Raw genomic sequence first — 20,074 nt, forward strand, 5'->3', positions numbered from 1 at the left:
GGTCAAAAAAGATTTCTAACATCTGTATGGAATCCCAGACTGGTCAGAAACAAAGAAACCCATTCTGAGGGCATTTCACTTCAGGTAAAAGACTTGGAAAATATGTGAATACCACGGAGTTGGCAATCCACTATTAAGCTACACAAACTGTAAACACTCTGGGAGATGTAGATAGATATCCCAAAGGGTAATGCACAGAACTGAACGTAACCAACACAAAGAAAACATTAAAAATGGTCTGAACTGCTTGCAAATGGGAATAGGATAAGCATTATGTCTAGTTTCACCAAGGGAGACAAAATAAAAGGGAGTGATGGGAAAGCATTTTAACTCTGGAATCTTCACAAATAGGTTTAGAAAGGAAATGTCCAGTACATCCCTACAGGATCCCTCTCTTTTGTACCAGAAAAACTCTGGATTAAAAGGCCTTTGCCCATCCAGCAGGGAGGCACTGGTTCTAATGCTCCCTGTATAAGACTGATGCAGAATGGGAGGAAGTAAGGAGATGTGGTTATATGGGCAAGGATGAGCTCCCTGAAATGGAGAGATTCCTATAACCACGTGTATCCCCTGCTGAATCACATTTAAAACCATTTGTCTGCAAGAATCTGGTGCCACAATGGAAGATGAGCCTTAAAGAATGGAGGGATTGCCAATGTGCGGAGACCGCAGAAGGCAAATAGTTATGCTGACGGGAGTGCTGTCCTTGATTTTCAGAGGCTTTTCCTTTCTTTAACATGCGTTTCAGTTTAAAATACTAAACTAATATACTTACCATACTGATAAATCTGTGTTTGGTTCTGTCCTTCCTCAGAGGATGGGTTATCAGATCAGTCTCAAATGGACTTCAACCACGGTCAGACTTTGCATCCAAAACTCAGGCTTGTCTCCTAACCATAACCCTCTGCAAGTGGAGAATTCCCTCAGATCAAGACTGCCCATAAATTACCATAAAAAGTATTATCCCAATCTACATAAAAGTATGAAAAATCCTCACATAATACTTTGCTTCCAGACCTAGAGTTTGCAAATATACATGACCAAGCTTAGAGGGATATCAGTGCAGTCATCCTAAGAGCCAAGGGTAAAACAAAAGGAAGAGGGAAGGAGGGGGACTTTAGGAAGGATGTCTGGTCAGATGAAAGAGCAGATCTGGAGTGAGGTACAGCACCCAATGAGAGTACAGGAAGGGAAACCAACCCAGTTGGGACCAGAATGGAGCAAGGAGAATCACCACAGCCATTCTCGCCAGAACTTTTTGTAGAAATTTCAGGATAAGAGGAGTAAGGAGAAAGACACAGAAGAGCTTGTGGCCAACTGTGGATCAGTGCTCATCCCTCAGTGTCTCCCCCCTCCTGGGGATTAGGGCAAAGTACCTGCTGCATTTGGTGATGTATGGGGAAGCAGAGGGATTGCAAGGTTGGCCCCAGCAACTGAAAATGTGATCCACCACTACCGGATCACCAGTGAGGGGAAGACCTGTTTAAACCTGTCCCCTAGAACAGTGGACTTCCCCAGTATGTGCATTGATATCAGAAAGAGATAAGACATAGCTCTTTACCAGCTCCCTTATGGTTTCTCGACACAACCTGCAAGATAGCCCCCCCCAACCTGATGTACCAGACTACCAACAGTGTTTGTCTGAATGGATGTTGCACCTATGAGGAGGTAATCCTGGAAGACCTGCAATGCTAGGAGGATTGCCCTCACCTCAAGAATATGGATGTGAAAACTGGCCTCTGTTTGGGACCACATGTACTGGAATGTCTTTCCTATGAAATGCCTCCCCCAAGCTGGGAAGTGTCTTTGCTCAGCATACCAGGGGATAATGTGGAAAAAAGGTATACCATTAAAAATTTCTAGAGATTCCAGCCATAACAGAATTTGAGTTATGAAGATTTTTGAGAGAAAGAGACTTGGAAACTCATAGGCTGATATCTGACTGGTTACTGTGGTAATAGGGTATACTGGAGCACCCTCATGTGGTATCCAACAAGTAGAACAAAGGTGATGGTGGCCGCCACGGAGCCAAAATGACACAATCAACTTTGCTGGTGGATTCTGACAGGAAAGAACTCCTATGGGTGTGGAGAGTGGCAATCCTGTATTTGGGCAGTCTGGCGATTTGAAGGTTTGTGTCCAAGTGGGCTCCAATGAATTCTATAGTCTGGAAAGGGTGAAGGATGGACTTGGCTGTCTTCACAATGATGCCTTCTGACAGGAGAGAACTGCTACGGCCTGATTGTGAAAAGTGGCAATCCTGGATTCACGAAGTCTGGCTATATGAAAGTGTGTGTGCAAGTGGGCTCCAATGAATTCTATAGTTTAGGCAAGGTAAAGTTTGGACTTGGCTGTGTTCACAGTGATGCTTGTACAAAGGTTGAACAAGGAGTCCCTGGCACAGAAAAGATTCTTGGTGCGGATGGGTTATGAGTCAATCATCCAGTTACGGGAATGATTAGAACACCTGAGGTCAGAGACGAGCTGCAAACCACTGCTATACACTGTGAGCACACCGGGGGCAGTGGTGAGACCAAAGGGTTGGGATCTGAATTAGACGCGACTGGCTCTCAAGTTTCAGAAAGATTGCCAGGGTGGGGGGCCTGAGAAGGTAAACAGTCATGCTAACAGGACAGCTTGTCATGATTTTTAGTGGCTTTTCTTTTAACATAAGAGCTTCACAGCTTAAAATAAAATGACATACTCATCACAATCTTGTCTAAGTGGAGAAACCTTTTGGAGCATCTGTCCATTTTTACATAATAATACACATCCTGAAGGTCTATAGAGTACATCCAATCATTCTTTCTCAAAAATGGCAGAATAGACTGTACTGTGATAATCTGGAATTTTGTTTGTTTAATGTACTGGTTTCAGGTGAGTGAGGTCCAAAACTGGCCTGAGGTGCCTTTTTTTGCTTAGCACCAAAAAGAACCCAGAGTACATTCCAGGTCCTTGTTCATCTGATGGGACTCTGGATAATACGATTATCTAATAGCTTTTTATTTCCAGTATTGTCGCTTTTGTCTGGGAGGGTAGAAAACTGGGAGGTTTTCTTGAATGAGAAGATTAGAAAGGAAACAGAATAGCCTCTCATTATGATCCTTTGAAACCCTAACATCTGGACTGATGGATGTCCAAGGAGTGGATGGAGGTAGAAGCACCCCACCCCCAAGTGCCTTCCCGGGTGCAGCAGTCAGACAACTGTTCAAGAGTGCTGATAAAGCCTAATGGAGAACAGACCCCAAAAGCCCTGGTTCTGCAGACAACCTCTGCCACAAAAGTGACAACCACCATTAGAGGTCTCCCACTGCCCTAGGGTGGGAATATCTGTCAACAGAAGTGGCAGTAGCAAATCCTTGTGATGTGCAGAACTACTGCTTTTTTCCTCCATTCTGGCTCCTAGAGAAGGAAGAGAGTAGAGAACCAAAATCCATGTCCCTGTACAAACCCTGACTAACCCCCACTCAAACATAATTCATAAAGGAGAACCTCACTGCAAGAATAAAACTCTGAGACTCTGTTTAAAATTCTGTGCGTCACCCACCTACTGGAAAGATTTAAAGTTAACACTACACCATGTATGATAACCACCATAATAGATGTGTTTTCCTTTTTCAGATGAAATCTTTAACCATTTCTTTCTCAGCTACTTGCTTCCAACCTTTGCTGTGTGTATGTGAGAAAAACATGTTACCTGTGTGTACATATTGTTAAACAAATCTCAGTTTTGTGATAACTCACTGTAATAATTTCACTGTATTTACACTTGTTTTTTGTGTATTTGGATCTTTTCTCCCCGGGCCTCCACTGAAAATGGACCTGTATCCAGTTGGACTTTCCCGGTTAACAAATGTAAAATAAATGTCAGACAGGGTTTTCCCATCTTGTCCATTTCTGGATAGACTCTCTAACCTCTGACCCAAAAAAAGTGTTGCGCATTCATAGGGGCATTGATAAAGGCCATTTTAAAGTGCTCTGCAAAGTCCCACCACAGTGCATCCAGACTTGCTTTACAGTTATGCCTATGCCTGCAGCTCTAAGTGCCTTTTGTGCACTGGGAATGAGAGACATGGACAGAATGGAAAACAATTGATGGGTGCCCAAATGCAAGTAAAAAAACTCGCTCCTTCGTAGTTAGGGACCCAGAAAAAAATTTGGAAAGGTCCTTGGTCAAATCTCTCTAGAAGTGCTTCACATGTGCCAAATAGTTCACTGCCTTAAATGCAAAGGTCACTAAAGCATAAACTCACTTCCCAAATATGTCCAGAACCATGAACTCCCTTGTTAGAGAGATGGACACTGGAGCTTTCATCAGCAAGCTCATGTTTGGTGGCCGCTACCACCACGCAATCAACGATGGGACCCTTGCTCCAATAAGGGTGATCCTTTGGAGCAACCAAAAACTAAATCGGGCTTATGTGGGATCTGTTCTGCCACATTCTGTTCCTTCCATGCCTGTTTGGATATCAGTTTGACCATCTCATTCATGGGAGGGACAATCCACGAAGTAGACAGGTCACCCCAGAAAGTCTCAAGAAATACTGACTCCCCCTGAAAGATGGAGCTTCAGAGGACCATCCCGCTTTGTCCCAAGTTTTCTCTGAACGAGACATCCTCAAAGGGGGGAGTGATCTGAGGGACAGCTCCCTCTCCCACTCACTGAAGTTAGTATCTTCAATTATGGAGTCCTGGGGGTAGTCAATGCACTTCCTCTTGCACAACCTGGACCTTGTACAGTAGGATGTTTTGGAGAAGACTGAATGGCAGCCCTCAATGGAGACCATCTTTAGGCTAGGAGGGGCTGGCTCAATACAATACAAACAGCAGATTAAGGACCTAGGGGCTCCTATGAGAGAGGAATGGAGCCAAACAGGAAAAAAAAGTATGCTCCCTAGATAGAGACATACTTTCTTGAAAGCTTCAGATGCAGAAATTGTGCCTGGACCAGAAACCCCTCCTGTAGCAGCTGAAGCATTTAACATGGACTGGACATGAAAGTCCTGCTAGACTAAAGCTGAGCTAGTTCCAAAGCTCCAAGGGGGAGGGTTAGCTCTGAACACAGTGTCGAGCCAGTCCTACAGGATCAGACACCTCTACTCCAAGATCCATCCAGGTTTGGGCCACTCAGTGAGATTAGATCACAGAAGCAGTCTGAGTCGATCAAGACCATGTTTGTGGATCAGAGACAGATAAACCCCTGGGAAACACTGATCCAAAAGCCCAAATCCGTATCGGGGAAGGAGTGATATGATGAGAGGATGAACCCATGCTCAAGTCTGACTGTGGTTGGAGCCAGGAAAACCCAACTGGATTTGGGTCCAACTTCCTCATCATTCTATAAAGACGTGCTTTAAATAGGCTCTGTGATGACCCACAACTGGACCAGTAATCAAGTAGCCTCAATCCTCACCAGTAGACGACGTGCACTGGGAGGATGACAGGTACACACAGTATTTCCAGATGCAGCTCTCTGCATCAAGTGTAATTTCCCTTAAGAGCACACGGAGACCACACAGTCCAGGGCTGGTTTCTCCCTTTTTCTCCAGATCCCCAATAAGATTCCCCCATTGGCACAGCTACAGAGTCCTTAGCCAGGGTTCCAAGCCAAGTCCTCCAACACACACACTGTCCAATCAGTGTTTCGTCTCACTGCCCAAGTAGCTAACACACACACACGTGCACACACCTGGGAAAGATTGGCACAGGTTTACTAGCTATGCCCCCTTCTGCCCATACTATAAGATAGTTATCACTGCCACCAAAACCCCTTACCAGCTACTTTAAGGCCCTTAACAAAGGATGTCCAATTTTACTGTGTAATATTAATACTAATACACAAGGTACTTTGACCAAGAACAAGGCTATTAGGACTTGCCCACAGTGGCACCAAATAAATGTGCAAGTATTCTCAAATAATTAAATATCTCTACACTGAACAGCCACAATGAAAGATTTAAATATATTTAATAATACATAAAATAAACCAAGATAATACTAAATATATATGCACAGTGAGAGTTCAAAACCACAGGAAATATTTAAAACACTGCAGGACATTCTCAAATAAAGAAAACTATCTAAACTAAGCTTCACTATATTCCTGACTGTATCTAAGAGAATTACTATTTCCTAGTAACTTACGATTAGAGCAAGGCAGATGTGGTGAATGGATGGTCCAAGACAGAATACAGAATGCCCTGTTTCACTAACATACTTCTCAAATTAATATCTCAAATATTACTGATGGGACAAGCTTGCAGAATGATACCACTTCTTGTCGTCAGACTCTAGTTCCCAGGTGAAACACCCACTGCTGGAAGCTGTCAGGATTTAGCGTATACCTGTGAAAATACATAGACCTCAGATCTTTGGCAGATGCTGGAAGTCAATAAACAATTTTCCTTCATGCTTTCAAGACTAGTAATCAATTCACCCTAAAGACAATACAGAAAGCCTCTCAGCACAGACTCTGTCTCTAGCTACACTGAAAACTGAAATGTATCATCTTTTATTGTGTAGCCTATCAAGTAATTTAATTTCAGCTACTTTCCTAAAATTTGCTGGACTGAAGTTAACCTCCTGTAGGACAGTTTCCACTGTTAAAATATATACATTTAGACAGTTACAATAGTGCATGCATATTTTTGCTTTCTTCCAGCCGGGCACACTGTGGTTACATTTCAAACAGCAATTTGCAACACACACGTCTGTACAAGTAGTTTTATATACACATGACATACAGTTCTAATACATTTGTAACAAGCACCTTGTATAAATCATTTCGATATTCAGAAATGACAATTATTTACAAATTTCCAGCTACCTGTGCTGGAGTATCTCCTTTTGTGACAGGCTCTTGGAAGACCACACTGACAGAGGACATGAGGCACTGGAGGGTGGGAGGGTGTGAAAGAACAGTGGCAAGCTTCTTCCTGAAGAAAGGGGGATCAAAGCCCAAGACAGTCCTACTGTTACCTTTTTTTGTTTTGTGGGAGCAATCATGTCTTGGTTACTTCTGGGGTAAAAGTCCTTCTGTGGACACTTAAGTAATTCCCAGTTCCTGATGCAAGGTACAAGTTTGTAATTAAGCGTACCCTCCTGATCTGCTGGAAGGGGAACACAGATCCTGGCTAGAAAGCATAAACCATCTGGTTAAACTTTGCAAATGAGGAGCATGGAGACTGTTCGATGTAGTTCAGTCCTTTTACTGATCTTCGTTAGGCAGGTGAGCACTTTCGGATACATTGCTGCAGCGAGTATTTATTCATCATGCATGTCAATGGACGGGCATTTGAATTAATCCCACCCTTTAGGACTGTCTCGGCTGTGGGAGAAACCAAGAGGGTGGCTTTTAGTGTGGAGACCTGCCCATGACTGAGAAGGTGAATGTCTTAGCCTATCCCATAGGCCAGAGGGGAAGGAGGGAGGGAAATACTGCAACAGTGAATACATATACACGTATGATAAGTGTGCACAACTGTACTATGTTCTGTGTTTCACTGCTGCAGTCCTGACTTGTGAGATGCCGGAAGAAGTAAGGAGAGGCAAGGATGCCCTGCAAAATGGCAGAGGCAAACCCAGTTCTGGACTTGGAAAAGGTAGGAAGATGGTGATGTTTGGTGAAGGTATTCACAGAGGACCAAGCAACTGCTTCCAAAATGTCCTTAGTGTCTACCCCTGTAAGAAAGGCAGTAGAGGTAGCAGGAACCCTAGTGGAAGATGCCCTTAAAACAACAGGGGGCTTCTTAACATGATGGCTGTAGCAAATGGAGACACAGTGGGAGAACCACTTGAAAATAGTTTTAGAAACTGGTCTCCCCTCAGACCTACTGGCAAAGCCCACAAAAAGTTGGTCTGACTTCCTGACATTTTTGGTCCTGTCCAAGTAGTAACACAGTTCCCTATACACATCCAAAGAATGAAGGATCCTTTCTCCTTTGCTTTGAGAGTTAGGAAAGAATGCAGACAAGTGTATGGTCTGGTTTAAAGAAATCTGTCACCACCTACGGCATAAAGGAAGGGCTTGCCCTGAGAGATGCTCTCTCTGGGAGGAAAATGGTGAAAGGATCCACACACAAGGGCCTGAAGCTATGACACCCTTCTGGCTGAGGTAATGGCTAGTAGAAAGGCCGTCTACCAGGTAAGGAATTTTATATCAGGAGAATCTGCTGGTTTGAAGGGTGAAAGGGTGAGCTTCTCCAGAATGAAACTGAGGTCCTTGGGGGGGGATCCTGGCCTAATGTGGACAACCCCTCTCGGGAATTGTTTCATGACAGGACAGGAAAAGCGGAGGTTGAAATGGCAGAAATAGCTGAAGCGTGCATTTTTATAGAGGAGACCTTTTTCAAAAAGGATGGATAAGTATGACAGGATGAAAGGGACTGGTCCTTGATAAGTGTTTTGTCCCTTTTATCTGCAACAAATAATGAATCATTTTTCTTAGTGGATAAGACGTTCTACTGCTAGGTCTCCTGGCTTATTTTAGAATGTTCAAGACCTGCTTGTTGGGGTGCAATCCCTTCCGTGGGATCAAGGTAACACCCAAGCTACATTAATTTCTGTGTGTGCTGGCTGGGATGTACTATTGTGACCCTGTTCTGCGTTAACAGGTCCATTTTCTGTGGCACCTGTTGGTTCTACTGGGCAACAGAGGGTCCCAGTTCTGCCTTAGCCATTCTGGGGCTCTCAGAAGTACCCTTGACCCTCTTCCCTTATTTTCAGAAATACCCTGGGAAACAGTGGTACTGGGGAAGTACAAAGGTACAGTCTTCCAAGCTGACTTAACTTTGTTCCTGAAGCAAAACTTTTCCAAGTGAGCATTTAATTTGCTTGCAATAAGGTCCATCTGTGGCACACCCCATTTTTTGGCTATGCTGAAAAATACTTCCTGATGCAATTGCCACTCATGGGGGTCTGACAGGCTCCTGCTGAGGTGATTCAACAGCTGACTGGGTTCTCCTGGTAGGTACTGTGCATGAGGTGCAGCACTAGGGAATTTGCTGCTTAGGAAAGGTCCATGGCTAACCGGCAAAGGAGGTATGAGAGGACCCACCCTCCACGGTTATGTACCACATAAATGTGATATTGTCTGTCTTCATCAAGATGACTCCAGGTGTCCATTTCCTTCCGTAGGCAATCAGGCCTTTTTGGACTGCCATTAGTTCTTTTAGGGTGATGTGTTTGTTTTTGAACTTGAGTCTCTGAGAAGGGGTATCCCTCTTTCTTTTACCATAGGATGCTTCGGGGGGTGGGGAGACATCTGGATCTGACCAAGGAAATTAAATCCCCAACCAGCCTCACTAGGTTTTGTTGCTAGGCCTCGAAGTGGGAGGCAGCAGGTGGGTGTAGATTTTTTTTGCGAGATGCCTTAGGTTTTGGCCCAAGACCGGCCACTGCACTAGTACCCAGATGAACAGACTCTCGTGAGCAGCAGGCTGAGCCAATCTCCAGATGATGCAAACAGCCACTGTCTGTTTTAGAGAAGTCATCGGAAGCCTGACCATGTGAAGTGGTCCCGTACAGAAGCCTGACCATGTGAAGTGGTCCCGTACCCAACCAACTAGCAAAGTTCTTTAGCTTTTAAGTAGAGGGACCCAGTGGCATACTGGACTTGTAACATGTCTCGATACAGGACTGTGACACCACCTCAGTCGCCAATGGGGGTATGAAGGCACTTCACCTTTGACAATCACAAACCTAGGACGACTGGCCGATGGCGAACGAGCATCGTCCAAGGCCTTAAATCTGAAGCGCTTTTCCTTTTTCTGCCTAGGAAACTATACTTCAGCTCCACGAATGGGCAACATGGTATGCAAATGCCCCAATGACTCTGAAATTTTTAGCTAGAATCTCAGCCGTACTTTTCACAGTTCTGCCATTACAGTGAGACAAAACCAACAGTTAGGAACATAGTGTTCAGGACCCAAACAAGTGACACAAAAAGAATAAAAGTCCCCGTGTGGTATATCTGATCGTCACAGCAGAGAGAGTTACTAACTTTCTCTGACATCAGTCAAAAAGCACAAGAAAATTTCCCTAACAGGGTACTTCGCTTTAGATGTCTACTTTCTCTGGTGCAGACCAACCAACAGACGGACTAGCACTCTGCTTCAGGCTATGATGGCAAGAAGAAACTGAGATCATAGCACCAGCCCCTTACACCCAAATGTAGTGACATCGGACAGGGCATTCGCCGACTTCAGAAAGAGGGGAAAATATTCTCTGGTAGCTGGGCCAGCCAAGGGTTTCCACAATGGGAAATCCCGTAAGTCAGGACCGCAGCAGTGAAACATGAAGAACATCCATGTATAATATTGTCAGACTTCCATGGCAAGAGGCTGAAAGTCAGGCAAATTGGAAGCAGTGAGAAAACATTCCTTAAAGCAGTCCAAAAAGGAGAAACAGTTGCATACTTAGGCATATCGGGCTGTAACAAATATATTTTCTGTGCAATAGGAATTTCATTCTACTCCCACTGAAAAACCTCTCACCTTAAAATAAAAAGTGTCAGAAAAATTAAAATCTTCTACAGGGAAATATGAAACCATACTTTTATCAGAATGAGAATGCTCAGACTGAGAACTTTCTGAAGTACCACAATCCCCCTGAAATTCTTACTCTTCTGACTATCCAAGCCAGAAAGATGGAACTCACTCCTTGTTTGAGACACTAATATGCAAGGAAAAGACCGAAATGACTAAATCCCAGAAAATCTCACCTGTGTACAGAAATGGGAAAGCAAGATTTTCTCATTGTGTACATCTTTCATACAAAAATTCCATGGAATACGATTGATCCATTGTTGGCAAACTCTTCTCACAGTCGGGATCTTTATTTTGGCTGAGGAAGGAGCTTCACTGCCTTTTACCCAGAGACAAATATGACTGGTTCTCCCATGATCACCAAGGGTATCCGTACAGCAGCATAGGACATGGCTGTCCCAATTTCCTTGGCAGCTGTAGGTGCAGCACCATTTTAGTCAAAAAAACACAAATGTTCCTCAGAAAATTAATTTTTAATGCAAGATATTATATAATAGGGACATATCTGTCCAGATTCCTATTCCGCTAGCTGAATGACAGTGCCACTGGGCCTATCAAAGGAGCACACTTCAGATGGAAAAATGCTCTGACCAAATTGCCATTGTGTCTTTATATTAAAGCTTGAGGGGAGCTCCTGACCATTAACAGCATGTGGAAGGCACCCTTAAGCCTTGTATACTAGCTGGTCATAGGGGTATGACTCCATTAGCAAAGGCTACTGCAACAGTGACCTAAATGTTCATCATTGTACCTATACAGATGACAGCATGGAAATGGTTAAGATGGAAAGACACGGAAAAGAAAGAGCGGGAAAAGGACAATGGGAAAGATGAAAAATGAGAAAATTATAAAACCAAGAATATGGGAATAAAATAAAGATTCAAGAAAAACAAATATACATAAAAGGGGAATAAAGATATGGTCTTGGAATGTCAATGGGATTGTGAGCCCAATTAAGACAGAGTAACAACATATATAAGGTGGCAGGAGGTAGATACAGTGTTATTAGGAGAAACACATGGAGGAGGAACACAAGAAAATACAAAGAAGGGGATTGTCTATACTGGCATACGACTCAAAGAGGGAAGTAGAGGACCATTTGTCTTTGTTTACCAGGAAAGTCCAACTAGGTAAAACCCATTTTCAGCAGAGGCCCAGGGAGAAAAGCTCCATTTGCTATACTGCATTATGCTAAGCTCCAGTTAAACACAGTAGTTACATTTCTATTTACAAAAACAGTGGTGACATTTATACATTCTAAGATTTTACAGATGTGGAAGTTAAAAGAGAAAGCCCACTTGCAACTTAGTGGATTGTTCAGGCACTGCAGGCAGCAGTTATGTATAGGTTCATAGGTTCATAGGCTCATACTAGGCTATCTGCCCGAGGGCATTTACAAGCCTAGCCCATAGTTTTGTGGCTTACGCCACCCCTTTAGTATGGGGAACTATACCCATTATTTTGCTGTGCCTCTGTTGAGCAGTGACACTGAGGTAATCCCTGGGGTATATCTGCGATCTCCCATCCATTGGTCAAGATTTCTCTTGAACAAGGCCAGCGAGGTGCTCTGCCTCACATATACCGGGATTTTATTCCACAGCATAGGGAGTCTTTGGGTGATGAATCTATCCTCCGCACGTCCTATTAATAGCCGTGTCGAGGTTTAAGTCTCCGCCCTTGTGGCTCTGACGGATCTAGATTTTGAGGTGAAGCATATTCATCAAATCTGGGTTTGACATGGCCTTGTATGTTAGGCAAAGGTCACCTCTGAGCAAGCGGTAGCGACTGAATAGAGCTGGAGTTCTTTCAGTCAGGCAGCATAGGACAGATGTTTGAGACCCTTTATCCTTTTGGTGAGGAACTTTGTGGCCTCTCCAGCTGCTGCAAGTGTCGGGTCAGATACATTCCGAATGGGGCATTGTACTCAATCATTGGTCTGATGAGTGATGAGTATAGGGAGACTATGACCTCCCTTGATCTAGATGAGAATCCCTTCATGATAAGGTGGGCAATGTAGAAGGTCTTCCTAACTACTTTAGCTACATGGGTGTCGAATGACAGACTACTATCAACCTGGGTCCCCAGGTCCCTGATAACTTCTTCTGTACTCAGTGGATTGCCACCTATTTGGTAGGTAGGGGTAACCTTGTTTTTCCCGAAGGGTATGACTATGCATTTTTTGGCATTTAACTTTAGGCCAGGTGAGAAGTTCAGAGTATTCTGTATCGTGCAGTGAACAGAAATTCCTAACTTTGAGATGGGCATGTGCAGGACCAGGATTGGTTAAGACGTTGTTTAAGCAGTGGTTTAAAACTGCTAAGTTTCTTGGAGAGTTTTATTTGTGTGGGGATACTATTCCAGAGTTTAGCAATGTACTGGGAGGACAGCAAGTCTCATGAAATATTTGACAAATTTGTAAATAATAAGACTATTAATAGAGTGAATGTCTCTTGCTGGACAGTAAGGCAGTAATATGTTTTGTAGTGTACGGCACTGTGCAGTACGGCTGTGGCTTGCTTGGGATTTAGGAAGAATTCACTTACAGTATCCGGGACAAACATCTAGTAGTCTGGGAGGGAATAATACCAGGCTTTAAAATAACACTGGCAGCAATTTATATACACCCGCATGTGAAAGTTAGAGTAGTCAGGGGACATCTTACAGGCAAGGCAGATACAACAATGTTTTTTGGCGTTGGCAGGGAACATGATGAGCAGACAAGAGGTTACTGAAGGAGGGAGATTGAAGATGAGAACTAAAGCTGAAAAAGTGACAAAACTATTCCTCAGGGCTATGGGGTTGATACAGTCTTGGCTAGTAAATTGAAAGATGTAAACAGACCAAAGTTACAAGTATTACAATGCAAAATGGAAGAGTTGGTCATGGAAAGATCATATCTTTACGCTTACAGAATATAAAAGGAAAGTTAATGCTATGGAGGGCAAACCCTATAGTGTATTTGGACCACACTCTGGTTCCACTTAGAGTGGTATATATAGAAGACATATGGGGAAATCAAACACTGGAAGTTCCTGGTTACGCGACTGACGAATGTACAATTCAGTAATTGGTTACAAGAGAGGATTAAGAAATAGAATGGATGGAGCCCCCGAATATGTCAGCAATAAAATAGGAGAAAACAGTTCAGATTTGCCATTTAATTAAGGATAAAATACTAGAATATAACAAAGGAAACAAGTAAGAAAAGATAAACTAAAATGGGAACTGCAGCTTAAAAAAATTGACAGGATGAGAAGATGAAACTGCAAAAACACAAAGAGATCTTCAGAAACAGGAAGACAAAACAGCATGGGGGCAAGGAGCAATTTTTAAAAGCGCCAACAAACTGACAACAGCAGTAGAAAGAGCAGTAAATCAGATCAGAGAACAGGGGAGGGATGAAATAATATAGCAATAACCCACGCCTGGGTGTGGGTAATGCTAAATTTACCCACGGTTGGCGTGGTTTGGTCCTGAGGGCGAAGCCCGAGGGACCAAACAAAGCCAAACGTGGTAAATTTAGCATTACCCAGAAGTGGTTATTGCTATTATACATGACATTATTTAAGAAAAGAAACTATTACTTTTCTTAAATAATGGCATAGTATAATGCCTGTTTACTGCCCTTCCGCAGATGTCTGGCATCGACAGTTCTGATGTACTGCGCCTGCAGTACATCAGAGTTGTGGCAAAAGCAACGGAGAAAGCAAGATCTCCGTTGCTTTTTATAGTCTGCTATGTTAAATGAGTTTAACATAGCGAGACAGTTTAAAATAAGCAACGGAGATCTCCGTTGCTTATTTTAAAGTTGTCTCGCCATGTTAAACCCATTTAACATAGCGAGACAGTGTTTAAAACGAAAGTTATACTAATGGAAAAAAGTCCGGGCGACCGGACCTTTTTCCATTAGTATAACTCGATTTACAACAGGCACGCTTGGCCAATCAGCGTGCACGTTTTGGGGGGGTCATGGTATAATAAAGGTTGCTAATGAAAATTAAATATTAAGAGTACTTAAAGAACATTATCAAAATCTGTATAGAAGGTGACAAGAGACTCAAGTAAGTAGTCAGGGCAATGGTAGAAGCCTGGGGGCAATTCTTGGGGAAGAAACATCAATACAAACCAGTGTGAAAGTCTCTGGACAATGATCAGTCAAGTAACTTAAGGAAGTTCAGGATATTCGCCTGGAAGAGTTTGCATAAATACTTCTACACACCTGAAAGACAATTGGAAGACTGTTCTCCAGGGGTTATAGGTGATAGTTCAAGATGTAGAACATAGGAGACTGGAGTTGTATCTTTTGGAGCTGAACTGGAAAGATGTAAAAATGACAGGTACCACAACTTAGAAATTTCAGTTTTTCCTGAAATGGCAACCCATTTGAATCTTAGAGCATAGTTTCAAGCTTTCTTCTAGTGCCTCTTGTTGTAAATATGCTCCACTTGACAATATTGGCTCTGTCCTGCTTCCTAACTAGATTGTGTGTCACTTTCAGATCATACTTCTGCAGATTAAGTGACATCCCCCGCAATATCAGAGCAGCCACATACTCTCTGAACATACATTGCAAGGATATGTGGTACACTTCCATTAGTTCACAGGTATATACTAGGCTAACGACCACCATCTTTATAAGCCTAGCCATGCAACCTAACCCAACCAAACTGCATCCCCTGATAACATGTGCATCTTTATTGGGGGGGGGGGGGGGGGACATGTTAGTCAGGAAGTTGCTTCCTTATTCTGTCTCTGAATCATGCCACTCATCCAATTCCCAGTGTTTGGTTCTATTCTTCATCTCATTAACAGATGCATCAACACCCTCTGTAAGACCATGAGCTCTTGTAAAATGTGTGTAATAAATGCCAACTACATTATTCTCCAACTGCTGCTACTGTGTCTTCACATCAAGAAAAATATGTTACATACATTTACTTTTTTTTTTTTTTTTTTTTTTATGGAAACATGCAGGAATGCAGCACGTAGCATCTCATCACGTTTCAACTGAACTACTAGCAATCAAATCAAATATCTTGATTAGAAGTATCCAGTTTTCAGCCAAATTACCTTCTAGTACCTACTGAGAGAAATACAGGCCACTGCAGTTCAACTAGATTTTCATGTAAATGACACGTCATTTCAGATACAAAGACTCTTGAAAGCATATACATTTCTGGCACAACATTCCAGAGTGTACCACCATTCATGTCAGAAGGCTTAACAAAACATACAGCTACAGTACATGTAGACTAATGTACATGAGGTTTACCAAACAAATTTAATTCTCTGGAAGAAGTCTGCACCTGGGATTGGCACCAGAAATTAAGCCAGTAGTTAGACAGACACATCAGTAATTCTACACTACTGCTAAAAGCTCACATCACTTAAGGCAGTGCATTAGTCTTACAACTATACATCCAATATCGGAGATCACCTAGCACAACACAGCATTAATTTATTTTTTGGTTATTTTTTGACTGGGTAAGTGAAATGATTGCTTTTTAGACCCATTGCATGCATGACAAGAGCACAAGGATGAGCACAGTACAATAAACAGTTCAACAGATCCAATCGAATAAACAAGTTTACAGATGTACACAAACTGACTTTTCAGTTATGGGAAGATTATTTTAACTGTTTTCCTATTTTATACAAAAGAAGAATATGATCGGAAACTGATTTTTTCAATGTTTCATACAACTACCGGTTACAGATGCAGATGTTCTATTCATTCTATAGACAAGTGCATGATGAATAACTTCTGTACTTGCAGTACATCATTGTCATGCTTTGTTTCAATCTTATTCATATCAGTTTAAAAAGGTGGAAAAGCCCAAAATTGTGTCCTTTAGCTCATCAAGAAAAGATGAATATTCCTATTAAAAAAAAACTGCTAATTCTGCACAACACACATTCACACTCAGTACCTTATATTACTTTAAAGTTGTTAAATAAGCAGAACAGCAGCATCTTTTCCTCATATAAGGTAAGTACTGCTGCAATAAACTGTAATGCTGTCAGCACTGCTGTAAATGAACTCTATAAATGACTTCTACAACCTGATAATGCTCGCAGAATGGTTATAAGCAAGTGACGAGGCTAGTCCAGTGGTAAACAATGACTTGCAGTGCAACTAGTGTGTTTTATTACATCCTTTTATCTTGTTCTATTGTATGCATACCCACATTTATGTACTTACGAGTGTCTGTGCACACATTATATATATATATATATATATATATATATATATACATATACACACATATATATATATATATATATATATATATATATATATGGAGAGAGACATATATACATACACACATGCACACAAATATACATACACACATTTCAATAAGTTTTACCTGGTATTGCCTCCTGCATGACGATGGGCAAATGCCTCTAACAAAACCAACAATTCCTAGTGCTGTGTAGCTTTCAAAAGAAAATTCCAAAACTGATGGATCACAAAGTTTTGCAAATGGACATGAAATTAAATAATGCTAAAGTGGAAAACATACAAGCATTCTTAACCACATTCTATTACCCATGTTTTCCTGACCCAAATCTAAAGTTCTCCATCTGTTACCTACTTGAAAGCAGTCAGCTTTGTGTTGCAAGTGTTAAACTCACTAGTACTGTCTAATTTGTTCACTTAGTTAAGTGATACTGGTAATTAATCTTACGGTTTTCAAAAATAGATTTTTTAGAACAATCTTTCACTCTTTTATTGTAGGCAAAGCAAACACCCAAGTAGTATTAGCTAGAAATCATTGCTGCTTTCTCATCTGCTGAACTCCAAGATTAATTTCTTGCTTGCTCAGAGAAGTAAAAAAAAAGCACTGCATTCACAACTGCTTCTTATACTCTACACCAAGTCTGATTAGGTTCCAGCTTCTATAAATTAAACACATCCCACATATACTCACATACAAGATTAGGACTCCGTGCTAAAACCAGTCCCCTCAACAAGACTTAACCTGATACGTCTGTATGTGCAAGGTTTGAAAACGCACACTTTTGTAACCTTATTTTAAAATTAAGTTCACCTAGAAGAAATACCATCTTTCAAGAACAATTTCATTTTAACCACCAAAATCTAGTACAAAATCTCTAATTGAAATGGAAATAGGTGTGTCTTATAGGTGAGTATATGTAGACAGGTGCCTACTTTTTTTAAACTTTAATCATGCAGTTAAATTAAATAAGCTTGCACAGTCAAAGCACAGAAGATGCTCATGACAGCAAGTATCAGAAATGCTAACCCTTGCTGTGGTCTGCAATGAAGAGAGGAGGAGGAGGAAGAGGTAGGACTGGGGAAAAGACGAGTGACCTCTGACATCTGAGGAGAATGCATCAAACTGAAAGATATAAATAGAAGACAAACTCAAAAAACAGGAAAACCATATGTTATTCAGTACAGGCACCTAATGGTTAAAAGTTAACTAAACTATACAGCTTGGACCTTGACACAAAGAAAAAAAGCAGGTCAATCCTCAGAAGCCACACCCCTTCATCTTGTTGAACGGCATTTTAAAGAGAGTCAAAGAAGGAGAGGTTTATACTGTCACTGGGAATAATACACAAACAAAACACCAAAGACCTGAGTGCAAGACAATGATTGCTTAGACCCATGCCACAGAAATAGCAACCAAATCCTCTTATGAATACGACTTACTACGTTTGTGGTGAAACGTGATACAGAACCTAAAGGGACTATAAAATACTAGGTGCAAGGTCCAAAACTATACGAAACATTTACACAAAACTAAATATATTTACTAAACTGTCAGACTAATTCCATTATATAGCAGACTATAAAAACACCCACGCAATTTGATACATGTAAGATGTGTGAAAATTAGTTTACTTACCAGAAATTCATTCCTAGCACACAAAGTTTGCTGTTTTTGCTTTTCCAGCAGTTCAATACTTATTTTGCGTGTCCAGTTCAAATTTCCATCAACATTACTGCCAATATTTATAACCTGAAACTCAATCAGCAAATGTAGCTTTTTAAACGGGCTTTAAAATTAAAGTCTGGCTACACAGAAGAAAAACTCAAAATATGAAAATAAAAACCTTCTACAATGCTGCCAAGGACCCACATTTAGAATTCCATCTACTGCAGATGAAAAAATGTAAAACTATCGCAGTTCACATTTTTGTGGGTCTGAAATATACTTGTGTTATTAAGCAAAAGGCTGTTCAACCCATCAGAAATATACAGGACATCTTAAACAGGACACATTTACCAAAGTAAAAATCATCTATGAGAGAACTCCTCTTTGATGGTCCTTGGTTGGGATCATCCCTCCAGAGTCTTATCAAATTTCTGGACGAGCACACATTCAATGATATATGAGCACATCTTGCACTGCTGTGCACACACTGGCAAATAAGCCTGCCAATTCACCTCATATACCCAAGTGAGCACTTTGCTGAATATCTAGAAACAATGAACGCTTGCCACACATTTTTTAAATACATGCTTACACAGCAGACAAGCAGCTCCAACAGCTGAAACTAGCCTAAGAGAGTACTCATTAACAGGGGGGGGATATTGAGGTGGGTGATTTCATACCCATCATGGGCAGTCTTCTCAAACATCAACTGATATGGATGTATATCTGTTGCATGAAATATAAAGACCCTCTTTAATGAGCCCCCCCCCCGAGTTGAATCTTAAGCTATATTACCACCATGGTGTAAGGATTCAGAAGACAAAACAAGAACCACAGTTCAGAATCTTGAAGGACAGGTAAGCTAAAGGAATCCCAAACCCTATGGTTACAGTCAACACAATGTCTGATTAACTGAAAATTTCTAAAGGTCAAATGGCTGCATTGCCAATGTCCACAACAGACAGCCCTTTAGCAAGCACTGGAGGCAGCCACTCCACTAAGACTGGCATTTTACCACAGCATTTACCAGCACTGGAAAACAAGCACCGGCAAGAGAATGTAAGATGGCAATTCACTTAGAAACTACCCGCTTGCCAGCTGCAATGTCTTCCCTCCCCAAATCAAGAGAGATTAACAGCTATTCGACTTCCTGAAGTGATACATACAGTTTAGGAGGTATCTCAGGCAACAACAAACATTTAAGGTGTGGAGCACTTCCTTCTCTTTCGCATTTCTGGTTTCTGTCCAAACAAAGAAAAAAAAAAGGCAGATGAATGCACTGTTTCAAGGATACAAAATTATATCTCCTGTGTGGACTCCAAACAATGATGCACCAAAAGGCAGCCATCTTGTCCAGAAATACCATCCATACACGCTGCAACACAAGAAGCGCAAGGCTCTGAATGGTCACTGTATCAACCCTGACAGTGATGTGCCAGTTGAAGTTGCGGAGGTTCTGAATGGGGCAGAAAACATTCATCACCTTTGGGGGAATGAAAAGGTAGAAGTAAAATTCCTATTCCTGTTTTAAATAAAGGGAAGCATTCTTGGCTTTTACACCAGAGGAGTCTGGGCATGTCCAAACAGCTTCAGCTAAGATGAACTGGTCCATCAGCTTAGTCC

At 41.7% G+C, this 20,074-nt stretch overlaps 1 protein-coding gene across 2 annotated transcripts in view; it reads right to left on the reverse strand.

Moving 5' to 3' along the window:
- LOC122798613 (heat shock factor protein 1-like) overlaps positions 1–20,074 on the reverse strand; it is a 538,873-nt gene that overhangs the window by 163,079 nt on the left and 355,720 nt on the right. Inside the window, exon 9 of one of the 2 annotated variants that reach the window (XM_044067693.1) lies at positions 17,813–17,908. The exons of the other annotated variant lie outside the window; for it this stretch is intronic. Coding sequence (XP_043923628.1) covers positions 17,813–17,908 — 96 coding nt within the window. The remainder of the gene's footprint in view (positions 1–17,812; positions 17,909–20,074) is intronic. 2 annotated transcript variants of the gene reach the window in all.

Source organism: Protopterus annectens, chromosome 3.part1 (assembly GCF_019279795.1).
Source record: "Protopterus annectens isolate FY-2018-M chromosome 3.part1, PAN1.0, whole genome shotgun sequence".
NCBI classification, from domain to species: domain Eukaryota; kingdom Metazoa; phylum Chordata; order Ceratodontiformes; family Protopteridae; genus Protopterus; species Protopterus annectens.